This window comes from Poromitra crassiceps (assembly GCF_964638095.1).
Source record: "Poromitra crassiceps genome assembly, chromosome: 25".
Taxonomy (NCBI): domain Eukaryota; kingdom Metazoa; phylum Chordata; class Actinopteri; order Beryciformes; family Melamphaidae; genus Poromitra; species Poromitra crassiceps.
Window position 1 is genome coordinate 12,927,717 of NC_139649.1, and position 19,223 is coordinate 12,946,939.

At 44.8% G+C, this 19,223-nt stretch overlaps 1 protein-coding gene across 1 annotated transcript in view; it reads right to left on the reverse strand.

Annotated features, from left to right (window-relative positions):
• Positions 1–19,223, reverse strand: part of r3hdm2 (R3H domain containing 2) — a gene marked incomplete at both ends in the record, with an annotated part of 48,386 nt that overhangs the window by 19,312 nt on the left and 9,851 nt on the right. Inside the window, 9 exons of the mRNA XM_083660759.1 lie at positions 4,618–4,911; positions 6,706–6,801; positions 7,862–8,034; positions 10,265–10,500; positions 13,982–14,035; positions 14,749–14,780; positions 15,148–15,243; positions 17,477–17,585; positions 18,341–18,481. Of these exons, the coding sequence (XP_083516885.1) occupies positions 4,618–4,911; positions 6,706–6,801; positions 7,862–8,034; positions 10,265–10,500; positions 13,982–14,035; positions 14,749–14,780; positions 15,148–15,243; positions 17,477–17,585; positions 18,341–18,481 (1,231 nt within the window). The remainder of the gene's footprint in view (positions 1–4,617; positions 4,912–6,705; positions 6,802–7,861; positions 8,035–10,264; positions 10,501–13,981; positions 14,036–14,748; positions 14,781–15,147; positions 15,244–17,476; positions 17,586–18,340; positions 18,482–19,223) is intronic.

Sequence of the window (19,223 nt, forward strand, 5' to 3'; positions counted from 1 at the left end):
TTTTGTGGACTCGCCCCACTCCATTGCACAGCCGACTAACGTGAGGTGGAGCTTCATATAGTCTCTAGTTTTCTGGCTGGGCACGGGCCTTTGTGCCAACAAAACTGTTTTAAACATGGGGAATTCACACCGGCATGCGCCGGGGACAGCAGAGTGTTGGAGAGGAGACACATTGAAATAAAGAGTTCATTGAGGAGAACACGTTGTCTTTCGTATTTTCTGCCATAGGCATTCATTTTGTAAAAAAAAAAATATATATATATATATATATATATTAAAAAATATTATTATTAATATGATCGATAATCGATAATTGATCGTTAATTTTCCCGATTTTCGATTATGGAAATTTTTCAAAATGAACATCCCTAGTTAGGAGGATGGATAGTTGCTGCCTCCACCTTCATCTGTATATATACAGCACATGACAACATTCAGCCAGTCGACACGCTGCAGGCGTGTCAATATTTGCACTGCTGTTACATTGTCGACCACCCACACAGCAAACAACACTGTGCATCTTGCTTGGCCAGGCTGTTACAGGTGTGACTATCACAGCACGAGGAGGATGCACTGTACAGGTGTGTAGGCCGAGTGAGAAGAGGGAAAAACGAGGCCGTGTCCAAACGGATCACAGCTTGGAGGAGCTACGAAATAAAAAGTGTTAGTATCAGTCAGAGTACAGGGATGGAAAGGTGTGGGAAAAGATATAGGAAAGTGTGTTGGGTTGCAATGTAGTCAGTATGTACAATGTAAGATGTGCACCTGATTTGAGTTGGGTCAACCCGCTATGCTCCATTAGATTGACTGTGACGAAGATAGACTGTGGCTCTGGGCTGGTCTAAGACAGACTGTGGCTCTGGGCTGGTCTAAGACAGACTGTGGCTCTGGGCTGGTCTAAGATAGACCGTGGCTCTGGGCTGGTCTAAGACAGACTGTGGCTCTGGGCTGGTCTAAGATAGACCGTGGCTCTGGGCTGGTCTAAGATAGACCGTGGCTCTGGGCTGGTCTAAGACAGACTGTGGCTCTGGGCTGGTCTAAGACAGACTGTGGCTCTGGGCTGGTCTAAGATAGACCGTGGCTCTGGGCTGGTCTAAGACAGACTGTGGCTGTGGGCTGGTCTAAGATAGACCGTGGCTCTGGGCTGGTCTAAGACAGACTGTGGCTCTGGGCTGGTCTAAGACAGACTGTGGCTCTGGGCTGGTCTAAGATAGACTGTGGCTCTGGGCTGGTCTAAGACAGACTGTGGCTCTGGGCTGGTCTAAGACAGACTGTGGCTCTGGGCTGTCTAAGACAGACTGTGGCTCTGGGCTGGTCTAAGACAGACTGTGGCTCTGGGCTGGTCTAAGACAGACTGTGGCTCTGGGCTGGTCTAATTGTCTAGTAATTTGGAGGGCACGCTCTGGTCTAAGATAGACTGTGGCTCTGGGCTGGTCTAAGACAGACCGTGGCTCTGGGCTGGTCTAATTGTCTAGTGATTTGGAGGGCACGCTCTGGTCTAAGATAGACTGTGGCTCTGGGCTGGTCTAAGACAGACTGTGGCTCTGGGCTGGTCTAAGACAGACTGTGGCTCTGGGCTGGTCTAAGATAGACTGTGGCTCTGGGCTGGTCTAAGACAGACTGTGACTCTGGGCTGGTCTAAGATAGACTGTGGCTCTGGGCTGGTCTAAGACAGACTGTGGCTGTGGGCTGGTCTAAGATAGACCGTGGCTCTGGGCTGGTCTAAGACAGACTGTGGCTCTGGGCTGGTCTAAGACAGACTGTGGCTCTGGGCTGGTCTAAGATAGACTGTGGCTCTGGGCTGGTCTAAGACAGACTGTGGCTCTGGGCTGGTCTAAGACAGACTGTGGCTCTGGGCTGTCTAAGACAGACTGTGGCTCTGGGCTGGTCTAAGACAGACTGTGGCTCTGGGCTGGTCTAATTGTCTAGTAATTTGGAGGGCACGCTCTGGTCTAAGATAGACTGTGGCTCTGGGCTGGTCTAAGACAGACCGTGGCTCTGGGCTGGTCTAATTGTCTAGTGATTTGGAGGGCACGCTCTGGTCTAAGATAGACTGTGGCTCTGGGCTGGTCTAAGACAGACTGTGGCTCTGGGCTGGTCTAAGACAGACTGTGGCTCTGGGCTGGTCTAAGATAGACTGTGGCTCTGGGCTGGTCTAAGACAGACTGTGGCTCTGGGCTGGTCTAAGACAGACTGTGGCTCTGGGCTGGTCTAAGACAGACTGTGGCTCTGGGCTGGTCTAAGACAGACTGTGGCTCTGGGCTGGTCTAATTGTCTAGTGATTTGGAGGGCATGCTCTGGTCTAAGATAGACTGTGGCTCTGGGCTGGTCTAAGACAGACTGTGGCTCTGGGCTGGTCTAATTGTCTAGTGATTTGGAGGGCACGCTCTGGTCTAAGATAGACTGTGGCTCTGGGCTGGTCTAAGATAGACTGTGGCTCTGGGCTGGTCTAAGACAGACTGTGGCTCTGGGGCTGGTCTAATTGTCTAGTGATTTGGAGGGCACGCTCTGGTCTAAGATAGACTGTGGCTCTGGGCTGGTCTAAGATAGACTGTGGCTCTGGGCTGGTCTAAGACAGACCGTGGCTCTGGGCTGGTCTAATTGTCTAGTGATTTGGAGGGCACGCTCTAATGGACCAGCTGCTTTAAGGGGGCTGCGTGTGGAACTAAACGACTAAAAACATCCTCTCCATCTTGGCCCCAGAGCTGCGTTACAGCGCCTCATTTCCCCCACCGGGGGCAGACTGCTCAATTCACTCCAGCCCTCTTATCTCTCCTGCAATGAATTCTAATAAATACATTATGGATTGAGAAGCGAGAGCCGAAAGGGAGGGAAGGAAGAGGGTGTGTGAGTGAGAAAACGAGTGAGAAACCTCGAGATTGTCACCACCTCTGCTGCAATCAGAAGAATGTGACAATCCAGCTCACTGGCTTGTGAGACCAAGCTTGTGAAGGTCAGCAGAAGGTGATGCATGGTGTTCTTCTGTTCCGAGTGAGAAGATCAGACTCCACCACTGCGACATCACAGGAATCATAGCACTGACATTGCACTTCGCACTCAAGTCTGAGAGATCTGGCTCACTTGGTACAAGTTTACATAAGAAAGGTACCGTCAAGTCTGAAGGTTTCCACTAAGGCTTGCCGTGGTAGTCGGTGTTACCGGTGTTACACGGTGGTTGGGCGTACACCGAATACAGTATTTGCCCACCGACACAGTCACCCCCCCCCCCCCTATGGCGCAGGGCGACACACGCCAAATTCAATTCGTGCAGTGCGTCCGAGTCAGTCACTCAGTGATGTCAAACTTAGTCAGGTTTAGCTTCGTGAGACGGACTCTAGTTTCCCAGCAGGGGGCGGTGTCCTTCGGGCTTAATCACAGTGATTAAACACGGCAAACTCCACACCGCCGGGACGTGCCGGGGCGACAAACAAACACACATTCAAATGCCAAGCAGCACAGAGGGTAGTCTGAGCCGTGGAGCTCAGAGGTTTGTCTTGTGAAAATGTCAGGAAAAAAGAAACTAAACTACACATTCTTCCCTAATTTCAACCCAAGTGAGTAAAAAAGTGCTCAAGTGAATCCAACTCGTTTGTTTATATCAAGTAGCAGCAGTGACAAGATACATAGCTCAGTGAGCTGAGCTCACCTAGCTTATTCTGAGAGCAGTATAAACAGGTAGAAGTCTGCTACGACGTGACGACCCCACCTGAATAAATGAACTTTTCGCGGCAGATATAATCTCCACGCTCGGTGACTAGCTTGACGGCCGCGTCAGAGAGGAGTTCAGCTGAGGAGGTGGTATTATCTTCACAGTGGAAGAAAGCCAGAAACACACACAAAGAGAAGAGGAAAAAACACATATTGACGCGACAAATATCCTCTATTTTAAAATGCCTGATGCCACCGGTGTGGGAAATCTTTCACATGGCAGCAACCCTGGTCACCCCCTTTCAAAAACTTGATTGAGTTTAGATTTCTATGGCAGACCTGGAGACAACAGTAACCACAACATATTTTAGGGTACGTTTAAGCCTACAAAATGCTAAATGGGTGGTGTTTGCCACATATGACAATACAAAAGAGTGCAATACAAAGAGCTTTGACAGTTACAGCAAAATTGGTGAGCATTTAGTATATTTTTCTATGAAGAACAATTTACCGGATGCCATCGCACACAGTAATGTTGTTGAGGTAAACCCCTGCCATCTGCTACTCTAACCAGATAAAAAAAAAAAAAAGCAATTATTTTTGAAAAACCATTTCAGCTAGGTTTGTTATCTTTAGTGTCCTCTAGTAAGAGAGTGGCGTCAGCGGAGGACCAAAATGCGAGACTCATTAGCCAATGAACAGCCAGGAATGGGTCTCGCGCTACTTTTGCATGCTAAAATAAAGCTGATAATGTACAATTTGATTCAAGGGATGAAAAACCCTTTCAAAGTACAACACAAACTGTCTATTTTGCTGCAACTCGACAGTGCTGCTTTTTTTTAACTCAAGAGTTCCACTTTCTACTTCCTGGAAAAAAACTGGTCCATTGGAGTGAATGGAGATGTCGGAACTCTTCTATTATACGGCTCTGGTTATCTTCTGTTGCGACCTGTGGAGAGAGTTCCGTACCTGCTGGGGTGGAGGGGGCTGCATGTAGCTCTGTGGAGGCGGAGGGGCCTGCATGACGGGCTGGGATGGAGGAGGTGGTGGGGGTGGAGGGTGGGGGTGTCCAGTGGTGGGCTGGTAGCCAGACGGAGGGGCCATAGGCTGAGCAGTGGTGGCCATGATGTAGCCCGTCTGAGGTGGAGGGTGCTGGGACAGCACAGTGGGAGGGGGCTGGTACATGGGCGGAGGCTCGGGGTTCTCACTGGAGCCCTGCCGACTCAGCGTCATCTGGCTGAACTGAGGAGGCAGCTCTTCTCCCTGGGAGGGATGGAAGAATGTTATTGGTCGGCTTTGAGTAGGAAATAGGGATGCACCGATCCACTTTTTTCACTTCCGATCCGATTCCGATACCTGAATTTGGATATCTGCCGATAGCGATATTATGCCGATACCAATATCTTTCTTGAATATACAGTATAGGCAAAGATTTGGCCAATTAAAGATTTTTTTTTTAAATATACCTTGCAAAATGCAGACAAAATTAAGAAAATATACAAGGCAAAGAGGGATACTATTATACATGGGCAAATTACGGCCTGTGCGGCCCGCGCTGGAATTTATTTTTTACGATTCCGATCTGATCCGATCCGTGAATTAGTGCCAATATCGGCACCCGATACTGGATCGGATCAGCCCCATCCCTAGTAGGAAATTACCATTGTGATGAAATCTGGATTATAACAACATTTTCCCTGCTATAGGTTAATTGTAATTAAGGCTGACTCTAATGCTTCGAAGCGTTGAAGCTTCAATCGTTGCCATCGTTAATTGGTGTCCTCTCTTTCTCTCTCCACATGCACAGCCAACTCATGTGAGGTGTGAGTCTCTAGGTTTCCTTGGCTGGGCGGGGTCCTTCAGGTCAATCACTGTGCTTAACACAGTAAACTAACTCCACACCACCACCGGCACGCGCCGCACGACAAAACAAACGCACCTTGCCTTCAAACAGCCAGCGGGCTGCTGGCAGCAGCTAGTCTCACGTGGTCAGTCAGACCCAACGTTCCTACGTCAGCAGGCTTCCAGCGACGGAGGGTCTGAATCACAAGTCACATTTCGGGGTTCCGCAGACACAAATCGTCGTGCGGTTTGTCAATTCCCATGTCTGCCATGCCTCTTTTTTTGTCTTGGGGGGGGGGGGGCGGGCATTAACCACTTTTCAAGAGTCTTGTTCCAGACGTAATATGGGCTACTACGAGACTAGGCAGCAGCCACAGACAGTGAGCTGCAGAGCTGAGAGCTGGTGTTGGTAAGAACAGTAATTCAATGAAAATCCGGACCATCAGGACAGCGTAGGAGCTCGCCTAGAAGAAAGTTTACTATGAGCCACGGTGCTGAGATGTGTCGTGCAAATATTGACAAAGAAGAAACGACACACTCTTTCCTATTTTGAATCCAACGCGAGTACATGTTTGTTAGCCTTCTGTTTGTTCCTCTGCTCGGCTGTAGTGTGTTGCCTGCTGTGTCACAAGCACTGCTGTTGTCTGATATTCGAGTAATAATTGTGTTGCCATTAACATTGTGTACATTGAGTGATGGTAATACAGTAGCCATTGTACTGTAGGCTTTATTGTGAAGCAGAAACGATTAGTAGGAAGTTGGGTGCAAGTTACTGTCGCGTAAAAATGATGAGCATGCTGAGTTATTGCCCCATTCAATTACATTATTCACTTTGATTAAGACCAGGGACCATGTTGGAAATAAGTGGTCACGTCACACTTTTACATGTTTATCCTTTCGGTTTGTGTTGTATTTTATATCCATAATAAAATCAATCAATCAATCCATCATGTATCATCTATACAGTATGTGTGTGTGTGTGTCCATTGTCGTCAGTACACAAATGTACTGTATTAGCTAACCATAGTAAATAAGGGCAGATTATGAGAGTACGGTACAAGAGCCACCGTTACAATACAGCACTGCCCAACTGAATGAGGTTGTTAAGTAGCTCCTGGGCCATAGAGTACACCCTAACTACCTAATTGCAATGGGCTTTAGAATGATCATGTAGTCTTAAAAGTAAATCAAGGTAGAGTGAGAAGCTGCAAGTACCATTGTGTACTGGGGAGGAGAGACGGGCAGTAGGACCTGGGGGCAGGAAGGGCTGGAGTAGGAGATAGGCTGAGAGGGCTGTAGCGACACCACCGGCTATACACACCAGCAGGAAGAGTGAGGACATGAAGGTGGAGAAAAGAAAGGCAGAGGTGGGACCAAGCGAGGGAGAAGAAGAGGAGTTGGGAGAGCCAGATGGGTAGAAATAAATGAAGACACAGGAAAGACTTGGGTTAGAACACAGAGGAAAAGTTATTAATGGAAGAAATTGACAGGTGTGGAAACATGTTTCATTCCAGAATATTATGAAATAAGACTGTATATACAATAAATTGCTACTACTGAGGAAAGTAACACAGGGTGTCATCATCAGATGTCCTTTACAAGTTGTAATTGAGAGTACCGTGTTCTTACAGTATGGCCTTTGCCAGAAGCAAAGTGCGGATGAAGAATCACTCACAACATCTTCTTGTCCACCTCAGTTACTGAGGCACAATAGACCAAATCACCGGGGATGTTTACATTTACTTCCGGTTACCCCTGGTTCCGGTTACCTCCGCACAAACTGACGTGTTGAAGACAAAAACAGACAAAGAAGACAAAAATGGTTCGTTCGTGTTGTGTTGTTGGGTGTCCAGTGACCATAAAGAGCGGGTCAAGATTTGGATTATTCTAAATTCCCTCTGCAAAGGGCAAACATGAGCAAAGAGAACTCTGGATTCGGCGGCACAGGCTTTACTACAGCTACAACATCCGGGTTCCGAGCTGTATCCGAGCGGCGTCAGTAGCCTCTGTCTGTAACGTAATGTTAACGAGTCTGCAAAAAAACAGCGAGTTTGACAGTTGTAAACAAACGTTATTAGCTAGCTAACACTACATAAAACAAACCCAGAAGAAAGGCTAGATACGTCGGACAAGCATGTTTACCAACCGTTTGAACATTTAAATTGAAAGTAGTCGGCCGAAAACAAAGAGAGTTTGACAGCATTTATTTGACAACACGCAAATTTAAACCTGGCGCCTTCCCGAAGTGGTACCCGGAAGTAAATGTTGTTTACATGGTGACGTCACGGTGATTTGGTCTATACACAGGCAATATATCGAGACATTTTAAGTTGGCTCAAACAGGGATGGGGGGGATGGCCCCAAGCCTCACCTGGGCCATCATGTGGTTGCCCATGGGGTGTTGCTGTGGGGTGGGCAGCAGGGCGGTCTGAGGAGGGGGCTGTGGCTGCTGCTGTGGCTGCAGAGATGGACAGGGAAGCAGGCTACGGCTGGACTGGGGAGCTGGGGCCTGGGGACACATATCAGGACTGACCAGGGGAAGGCCTGGAGATGTGGAGAAAAGACATAATTAGACACAATTTAATTAATTATTTGTCTTTTTTTCCCCCACGCTCAGAAAAATGATGAACCCACTACAAGTTCCCTATCAAAACAATGTGATAGCAGTAAGAGAATAAATGAGTTCAGGGTGTTAGTATGTGCCTGTAATCATTCTTGTATCACCCTCTAATTCTACAACGTGTATTTTGGACCACTAGAGGGCAAACTCAAGTTAATATTCGGCCAACACATCTTTCTAAAGTTCAGTTATCTTTGACCTGAGTCAAACGAGAGTTGCAAATAATTCCTGTTTGCGTTAACCTGCAGGTAATTTCAAAATTTCAATGACACAAAAAGTATAGTAAATTGATTTTTGGACACATTGCTGTTATTGTCTAAACTTTCTAGTACTTGCTGTATTGTCGTATGTGGCAAACCCCAACTATCTGGCACCCACACTAGCACTTAGCATTCATAATACAACCCATCTTCAAATACTATTTAGTCTGATTCCTTCCAGGTAAGTTAGCAGCCGTGCAAGTATTTTTTCTTTTTTATTATTGCTGCAACCGATATTGTGCTACCATCTCACCAAAGTCTCGGTCAATGGGTAGGTCGGGACACTTCCAGTCGCTTATATTCTGGTTAACTGAGGGTGGGGCAGAAACCCACAAATGGCAATAGATTTACAGGACATGGTGAGCACTGGCTACTAGCTAGAGAGGCCAGACTTTTAGTGGTGGTCAGAAACACAGTGGATAGATAGTGTGTTTTATTGAGCTTCATGCCATTGGACTGTGCAGTAAATGAGGCATATGAAAGGAACATGCTTAGGTACAGTATAGGAGTTGGTACAGTAGCAGAGGTGGAATAGTGGGGTTGAAAGCCTAGACTACACCCCTGGAGGGGTTGGATGCCAAGGGTTTGTAGCCAAGTCCATTTTAAGACTACGAGGCATTTGTTGGCACAGCTTAAATCGGACAGTGAGGGGTATGTCTGAAGTGCCAACGGCAGCCAGTCGGTGGGTCTGGCAAAAGTTTGTTTTGTCGTTTGTTCAGTGTTCATTTGTAGCATGGTACAGTAGCTGACATTGTTTACTAATAGTTGGCTTGTTCACTTGTTCTTATAGCATTCTAGTAGTCAGCAGTAGCATGGTCGCTCTGGTTTGTGAGTGGCGTGGTTGCAACTACAGTATATTGATTGCTCTGAATTATATGTTGGCTTGTTATCTTTAGATATGGTTTGCAGGTAGTATGGCTGTTCTGTCTGTTGGTACATGTAGCATAGTTGCTGGTCTATTGAAGGTTCACATGGCTTAGTTGTCTGCAGCATGCTAGGTGACATATTGTTTTGTAAGTACTGTAGCATAGACACTCTTGACTGTTTTTTAGTAGCATGGCATAATCAGCCATCCCCTTAGCCTATAAGTGTTGATACAGATACACATTTTCAAACCCGTCCCTTGACCTCTCACATCAAGATATCTCAATGAAAATATGTTATTCTCACCCTTTTTCTTTCCCTATTTCTACACACTGTGGTAGCTAAACATACATCAATAAAAATGTCAAATTAAAATGCATAACTTCAATGACCAGTTACTGTACATTTGAATATCAGCACACAGCTGATAGTGGCATAACACATATTTACAGCGCAGTTTATTTATTTTTTAATACTTTTTTGGGCATGTTTCTCTCTCGCTCTCATTTATTTGGGAAGGTGGTCCTCAAAAATGTAATCCCAAACAGAAGTGGGCTTTAAGTTACAAACAGGTGAGAACCCTGCTGTATCTAATTACACAAGGCCATATTTATGACCGAGGTAAAACATCTGTTTAGGGAAAACTGCTTTGAATGTTGGCACACTAAACATTTATGGTGTTACTTTTTAGATATTACAATATGGCAATAATAGCAACATTGTTGGACTTTAAAAGTGTTATATGGTATATGGTTTTGCAGTCATATTTTGAGTTCTGGTATTGGGCTAGTTTTATTGGCCGTTGGGCTAGTTTTGATTGGCAATTGGGCTAGTTTTGTCATACAGACCTGGCCCATAACCATGACCATAACCCATTTGTAATTATCTGTTGTTGTACTTGCTTCACTAAAATAGTGATAATCAGCAGGAAAAAGTCAGCTAATGTTTCAGCAGCAAGTTAGCTAATGCGAGCCTCGTTAACTTAGCGTTCGTTCACACCATACGCCAAAGCCACCCCCCCGGTCCTCACCAGAGCGTGAGCCTCTGCAGCTGCCCTGGGAGCTCTTGCAGCTGCCCAGGCTATCCCCTCTGGTCAGGATGGAGATGCCCGAGAAGCTGCTGGCCTTGGTGACCGGCGGCCGCAGGGTGCGGTTGGAGCTGTCCGAGTCAGTGCTGCTCCAGGGCCGCGGCTCCAGGCACTTCATGTCGCTGTCGGTGCTGCTTTGGCGGCTGCTGGACGCCCGGCTGGTACTCTCACGGTTCCCCCTGGGAGGGGAGGGGAGAGGAGAGGAGAGGAGAGGAGGGGAGGAAGAAGGAGAGATAGAGGTGTACAGAATGAGGAAGCAGAGACAGAAACAGAGAGAGGGACAGCAGAAGGCAGAGGAGGAGAGGAGGAGAGGACAGAGGGGGGGGAGAGCAGAGGAGCACAGTAAGGTCATCAACAGGTAGAGAGAGGACGTACAGTGGTGACAGGCTTTTACGATGGGGCATTCAACACGGATGCACGTTGGCTGGTTGAGTGGAACCACAATACAAAATCAGGCAACAAACCACCCCACGCCATTATCCCCACCACACACATACTGTACAAGCACACACCCACGCAAACCCATTCACAGGAGAGAACACACATGCATCAACACCGACCAGGGTGAGAGAAGATACTGGATTAGAGTGACACTGAATGAGACAAAGGTCCATGAGTCTGACACACAAACAATCAATGTTATACAGTTCATATAGACACGCACACGCACACACAACACACGCACACACACACAGTATATATTGAACACACCATATCATAGACATAAAATAAAAAAACGGACTCACACACTGTCTCTCACACACACACACGCACGCACGCACACGCACACGCACACGCACACACACACACACACGCCGTACATTAAGACGGGATATAAATAAACACTCAAACTCACACACACTGTCTATGAAATAACCACTTGCGAGCACTGGTTCACCACAATGAGGCAATTTACACGTGGCATTAACATGTGTTTCCTGTGACCCGTCATCAGATTGCAATCAGATTGTGCTCGACCACTTGAAAGTACAGGTGTAAACGCCCCCAAGACACAACCTGATCGGCCAAACCACCTCCGGAGGTGGTCAGGCGATGCATTGTGTACACATTGAACACAAGGGTGAATGCAATGTGTCCTCTCAATCTGCATACAGCAACTGTATGCGGATTGAGGGGACACCCATTTGGGGTGATCAGATTGCAATCAGATTGCAATCTGATCACCCAAAACGCATGCTAATGCCAGGTGTAAAGAAATCAGGCTAACGTGGTCAAGCGCTATCTGATTGCAATCTGATGGCAGAAAACGCACGTTACTGTAATACTAGGTGTAAATTGCCTCTATATGTTTCTTTGTTGTTTTTTGTTGTTGTTTTTCAACTCAATACACACTCATTGCCTTTGTGGTGTGTTGTTGTGAATGTCATGCTGTCACCCTGGATAAAAAAACAAAACAATGATGAGACTAGTGTAACATCACTCTGGGAAAGCCCTCCATCATCACAGGTTGGCTGGGTTTACCAATGACCATTAAGATTACTGTTCCAATTCATGATGTGATGATATTTGTGATATTTGCACAAACACCTGTTTGTGTGTGTGTGTGTATATGTATGTATGTATATATATATATATACACTGTATATATATATTATACAATATACACACACACAATATATATACATTGTGTGTGTGTGTGTGTGTGTGTGTGTGTGTGTGTGTGTGTGTGTGTGTTCCAAATACATATGCTGCTGTGCAATCTACTGTATGTGGGTAACAAGCCTTGTAGACCAACAGAGTACTACAAGTCTACATTGAAGAGCAGAGGAAAAAAAAGCCAAGTCAGCTGTGTAAACCGTTCATATTTGTTTGCATCCTCTGAGAAGCGGGTGGAAGGGGGGAGATGAACAGTAGGCTCAGGTGGAGAACAAGAGTGAAGATGAGTTAAAGTGGTATGGAGGATGGTTCTGTGGAATCTCCACGAGGAGAACGGGGAGGAGGTGGGAGCGGGCCGTGGAAGCCAAGCGATAGTGAGTGGTGTTTGAAGGTGGCAGCACTTGATAAATATTTCAGAGAGACTGTAATTAATGAGAGGATCTATTTTAAGCACGCTCTCTCTCTCTCTGTGCACGGCCTATTTGAAGGAAGGGCGGGTGCTCTTCTCTGCACGGCGCACCGTGTTCGCTTTGCTCGACACACAAAGATGAGGAGGAGGCACTCTGCTGCTCATCACGTGATATTCCATCTCCCCTGTATCTCTCACAGCACGTCTCCTCTCATCTCTCACACACACGCACACACAGGAAGCCAAGCTGTTCTTTTTCTTATGCGCTTTTATCACTCGGTCTTTATTAGACAGATTGATTAAGGTCTCACTAAAATATCATTATTTTTTCTAACAGTTTACTGACATGTGTTCTTTACTAGTAGGTTTATCATCAAATATAATGATTATACTCTATATTAATGTGTATTATTTTCATGTGAGCGAAATGTGAAAACACGAACATAAAGATCCAAAATGTAAAACATATATCAATTGTGGCATGTATTCAAAGTCTACTGTAGAAATGACTGCTACAGTCTACTACGGTATGTACAATATGCTTGCTGTTATTTGGAAAATTTTAGATTATATATTATTTACAACTTACAAGTCTCTCGGTCTTCACTGACATGTTTGTGTGTCTTGATAAATGAACCCCAAAAGAAATTTCAATTATTCTGGCTGTTCAATACAGCAGCCTGTGCTGCTAAAACACTTTATCTTACAAAGAGAACTATAACAATGTAATAATCAGTTTAAAACCCTGATGAACCCTAGATCTCAAGAGCAGTCACTCTAATCAAACTGAAATCTATGCAAGCAGTGCAAATAAAAGGAATTGCAAGAGGTGAAAGGGTGGATATCAATTCACTGGTTGGTTTAATGGTTTCAGATATATATATAAAAAAAAAAACTCTTACAACTATATAAGAAACACGTTTGCAAAAAAAACATGACAAATGATTTTTGCAGCTAAAAACTAATCTGAAAAAATCTCCTATACATGCAGAGGAAGCGTATGTGTGCACAACCAATGGCCAACAACTGAAAGTATAACGTACCTTTACACAGTGAAAAGAAACAAATAATCAAGCGAATATGGTGTTGCACTCTTTGAAGGAAACATGATAACATGTGATTTTGAGTACCCTAAGCCTACAAATAAAAAAATATAAATCCATCACAAAATGCAGCACTTATTTATTTCAGTTCAATTTCAAAAGTCAATGTCGAAAGCACTAAAAGGTATTACTTACATTTGTGTGCTACAGTGCTACAGTGCTACTATGCAACAGGTGACATGGTTACAAAAACCAGAAGACCAAATCATCCACAAAACACAAAGTATCGTGGTGGAAGCAATGCAATTACTGCATAATAAAAATGTAGTGACGGTGGATGAGAGTGGAAGGGCAAGTTGGTTCAATCAGTCCCCCAGTGAAACCACAAAGCAGCCATGCATGGGCCCATGGGAAGCCCCACGGTGCAGCGCTGGAATAGCCATCAATCAGCAGACTAACGCCAAGCAAAGAGAAAACACCACCACAAGTCAAGTCACCACCATCACCATCACCACCACCACCAAACCACTTTTCAGAATGATGGGCATGTCAACAGAACACACAAGTCAAAGTCAGCAGCACCACCAGTACCTAAAGATCTGCCTCCGCTTTTGAGAGCTAGAGGAGTAGCCCTCAGTGGAAAGTCTGTTGGGGTTAACATTGGGAGAAAAATGCTAGGATTACAGGACTGGATTGGAGAAGAGGGGAGAGGGTTGATGGGGAGGGTTGGGGGGGGGGGGGGGGGTGAGAGAGAAGGAGGGGTGGGGTGGGGGGGGTTGAGGTAGGCATAGAGCAGAACTTTTACCCCTGGGAAAAAATGCACACAAAGCAGAAACTTTGACTTTTGAAAGGCCCACGCTTCTTTTTCTCTCCCTCTCAGCATATTGTCTCATAATCTTTCATTCTCAAACAGTCAGGGGGGGCTGGGGAGGGAGGCTGACTGTACTGTAGCTGCCCGTGCTAGCTAACCTTTATTCAGAGAAAATGCTTTTCCACTACAAGTTACTTAACATAGGAGTAGAACATAACAAATTAATATTGAGAATTTGGCTGGAGCTCAAAATAAAATAAAAATAAATAAACAACTATGGTGTTTGTTTTTTTAATACTCCTTACGGGATACAAGATCACAAGATATTGCATGAAGTGAACTTTGTGAAGAACTAGATTACTGTAAGTGGTCCTAATGTCTGTATAGATAATATATTCTGTTAAGACTTCTATCGTTATGGCTTTATGTGCTCCCTACCTTTATAATTGAAGTCTGACAAGCAGACTATATAACCTTAGGGGGGGCGGGACGTCTCGGTCTTATAAAGTGCACACAATAGAGTCGCCAGTAGGATGCATCATCTTACCTGTTGTCGTTGATGTATCCATTTTGAGAGGACTGTAAAGAAAAAGACACCTGCACATTACGAATAGCTTCGTTCATCCATCCAACCAGAAGCACGTAGGCCTAAAGCTAAACCTTTCGCAGATCAGCATTTTCAAAACTTCTCAAGTTGACATCACAGGGATTTAGCATCGAGACTACCGTGTTTCAATTTAAACAGCATTGCAACATTACGGTCCCTCACTCTTCTGAGGAAGAAATACTGTGTGTAAGGATTGTCATTTCTTACGCCTATCTCTCGTCGGGCCCGTACAGAGTTATGCGTTGTTAGTCAAGAGAGCAGGAGGGGGAGCGGTTAATGGGTCAGAACATGGCTTGTGACTTTGAGCGTTAATCTGTCCAGTTGAGGTCCTACACTTACTTCTCGGGCAAAGATCCGGTCTCGTACCCGCTGATACTCTTCCTCTCGCTCCTCGATGGACTTGCTACGCCGCCCGTCCTGCAGCGGCACACGGATCTGCCATTTGGGACGACAACACAGATATTGAACATAACCTCACTAATCATCCAAAATCAACCAAAAAAACAGCAAAGCAACAACACCATGTGTCAAATGTAATTCCAATGCAGAATACTCAGGTAGATGTCAATGAAAACATTTAAATTCATACATACATGAAGCACCACGGATAGAGTCAGGAATCACAAATAATGTATATATTTATCAACTACCTTGATTTTCTCAGCAGCAATTCAACAAAAACATTTTGCATACAGAAAACCTGTAATGTGTTGATCTTGCAAATAATGCAGAATTTTTGGTACCCTTCACTTGGATGAAAATTTGAGTGGCATTTGCCAAATTCAAATCTAGCTGAAGGGCTACTGCTGCTTGTTTCACATCTGTGGGCAATTTAACTACGGTACATTTTGTGTGTAAACAAGCACACACAGTCTCTATAGAGGAAATGTGGACATGCTAAATGGAAATTTTAAACCAAGAATCTACAAATGAATTTGGACATCCTTAACGCCATACTGCACGTGCGCACACGCGACTAGACTTCAGAATGGGGGAACAAATGTGTTCTCGGTGACTTTGACCGTGGCATGGCTGTTGGCGCCAGATGATGAGTATTGGTTTGGTTTGAGTATTTCTGAAACTGCTGATCTCCTGGGATTTCCACGCCCAACAGCCTCTCTAGAGTTTACACAGAATGGTGGCGAAAAACACAAAAAGATCCAGTGAGCAGCAGTTCTGCGAATGCAAACTCCTTGATGAGAGAGGTCAGAGGAGAATGGCCAGACTGGTTGGAGCTTGACAGAAAGGTGACAGTAACTCAGATAACCTCTTTACAACTGTGGTGAGCAGAAAAGCATCTCAAAATGCACATCAATCCTTGAAGCGGATGTCACTTTGGTAACCGGTTGACACAGAGCTGAAAGCTGATATAGTACCACTACCTACCCAGTAACGTTATTAGTAAGGTGTTCCTAAGTGCTTGGTGAGTGTATTATGGTAGTATCAGGTTAGCAATCAGGTTAGGTTAGCTAGCTAGCTAACATTAGCACCCACTGGCGACAAACTTTGTTTTGCTTCATTCGTTTCTAGACAACAATCTGTTCGAATTGGTGAATTTGTATGTAGAAATCTTTCATATATATAATACAATTTAGGCTTTCAAAATGAAACCCTGCTAGTGGTGGTTCCTATGGATATCCAGGGATAATCTTGGAGCCCCTCTCTCCATCAGTCATTTTAGAATTTCATTAAATCAGTATTGAATTATATTTTTATCCTGGTGCAACATGACTGTGGTTTTGTTGGTAATTTTTTTTTACTGGTTATTTATAACTCATCAAATGGAGGGAAACGTATCTTTTTGACTGGCTTGCTGCAGCTCTATATCCATCCACGTCTGTTACTGCTTGTGCTGTAAGCCTACCTTGAATGTCAGAGTCAATTAAATACATTATTAACCTGCACCTGTAGCTCTCAGCAGAGTTATGTGCTGAGCTCCGTGGGCCGTGTGTGTGCGTGCGTGCGTGCGTGCATGTGTGTGTGTGTGTTTGTGTGTGCGGTTAATGTGTATGTGTATAAACTGTTGTCTGTAAAAAAGAACAAAGAAAAAAAATGCCAATGCTCTAGCGCACCATGGACAGCAGTTTGGGAACCAATGCTTTAACCAAATCACGCACATTTAGACTATTCTATGTGATTTGATAGCTTTTTGATAGTTAATGTAATCACGAATGTAATCACCGTGATAATGTAAAATCACTGTGCCTCCCCTGAAACTGTTCGGAGCCCCCCTGGGGAGGCCCGCCTCCAACTTTGAAAACCTCTGGTTTAAGAATTGTAACTTACCTTATCAACTGCGGCCATTTCCCCTTCTATTTATCGTCACAAGGAAAGCGGTATGACAACTGAATACATTTTTTGACTCCGATCTATTCAAACATGGCACTGCAGCATGTTGAAAATGGAGGCTTGGACCCAGAAACAGTATTATCGGAAATGTCACGTCTGAACAAGCGGATTACCTGTTTTACTTCACTGTAAAAGCACTTTGTAACCTGGTTCTGAAATTCCATATTATAAAGTTATTATAATTATTATTTATATAATTACACTTCAGGGGGGGGGGATCTGGAGCCCATCTCCCCTTGTAGAGTGAAGTCAATGTATGCAAACTGGATTGAACTATAATTTTGGGTGAAGTGGGACAGACGAGGGCAGTGCAGTGTACCTGATTATCGTCCTTGTCCATGCTGGCATCATCTCTCTTGAGGATGAACTTCTTCTGGAAGTCCATGTTGCGCTCATCCTTAATGTGTTCAGAAAACCTTTGTTCTGGTCTGCAGGAAGAAGGAAAGAGCACAAAGGTCATGGTTACACGGGCCATACTACCAACACACTCTCATAGTGTATCTGCATACCAACCTACCAACCAACATACAGAATCCAGTACATACAGTAGAGTAAATAATCTTCCATCATGGATGCAGATTTGCAAAAAGGCATAAACAGTGGCTGAAAACAAACTGTTGGATTTTGTGTAGAGATTCCAAATTAAAACCTTCCTCAGATTTGATTTGATTTGACAGATGGATGACAGAAGGATGATAGAAGATACTTCTGAGTTACAGTTTTCAAAACCAAAATTGTATTTTGAGTCTTAATGCAGTGGTTAACAAAACTACAACTGTTAGGTTGTAGAGGAGGCTCTTTGTCAAGATTCAAGATTCAAGATTCATGGTTGACTTTTGATGTGAAAAACCAAAGAAATTGGATTTTTGACATTTTTGGGGGGGCATACATTGTTAAATAGGTGCACTCCATGACCAGGGATGTGATCTAAAATAGCTAAAAAGTAATTGTTCATTTCAGCTCGAGTTTAAGCCCGTTTGAATCCATGAACCCTCCCAGGGTCACATTTCTCCGTGCTTACCCTTCCAAACCGGTTCAATCATGAAAAAGCAACACTATGCATGAAACCACATCAACAAATGTCAGTTTGAAATCTTTCCCTTCAACCAATGGTTTAACTAATCTAGAACTACTACACTATTTGTGAAACTGGACATTAGACCGTATGCAGTGAGCCACTCACATGCGAGTGTTGCCCGTCTTGTTGATGATGACGGCCTTGCCCGTCTGGTCCACGTTGTGGTCCATGCCGAAGTAGGCCGCCACACGGTGCAGCAGCATGCGGTGGTACGAGGTCATCTGTGGAAACTTCTTATACTGGTTACTACAGAGGGCAAAAAGTTAAGTTAAGTTATCCTTTATTTATCCCCTTGGGGAAATTCATCCTCTGCATTTGACCCATCCTCTACTAGGAACCTTCCTAGAACTAGGAGCAGTGGGCAGCCACTGTGCAGCGCCCGGGGACCAACTCCAGTTCTTTTGCCAGTACCTTGGCCAGGGGCACTGACAGGAGTATTAACCCTAACATACATGTCTTTCTTTGATGGTGGGAGGAAACCGGAGCACCCGGAGAAAACCCACACGGACACGGGGAGAACATGCAAACTCCACACAGAAAGGACCTGGGACGGACCGGGGTTCGAACCCGGGACCTTCTTGCTGTGAGGCAACAGCGTTAACCACTGAGCCACTGTGCCGTCCGTAAAAAAACAAGTGCATAGTAGTCAGAAAACATCTCATATCGGCGACGGACGGGAAGCTACAATTAATTATTGCTCCAAAAGACTGGAAGACACCGGGGGGTGGCGGGGGATGCTTAATGTTACGATGTAAACGGTCTCAATATGATAATGTGTACAAGTCTTTTTCAGCAAAAAATCAACAAATTAAATAAGTTGGGAGGGGATTTTTTTTTTTTTTTTTTTTAGCCTTTCCGAAATGTTTGACAAACAAGGTCTGAACTTCAATGACAATTAATTTGGCTCTACTGTTGCACAAGCGGATTTATTGCAGGAGTATTCCAAATACATTTCAACACCGTAGCACTAGCGATGCTACCATCCCAG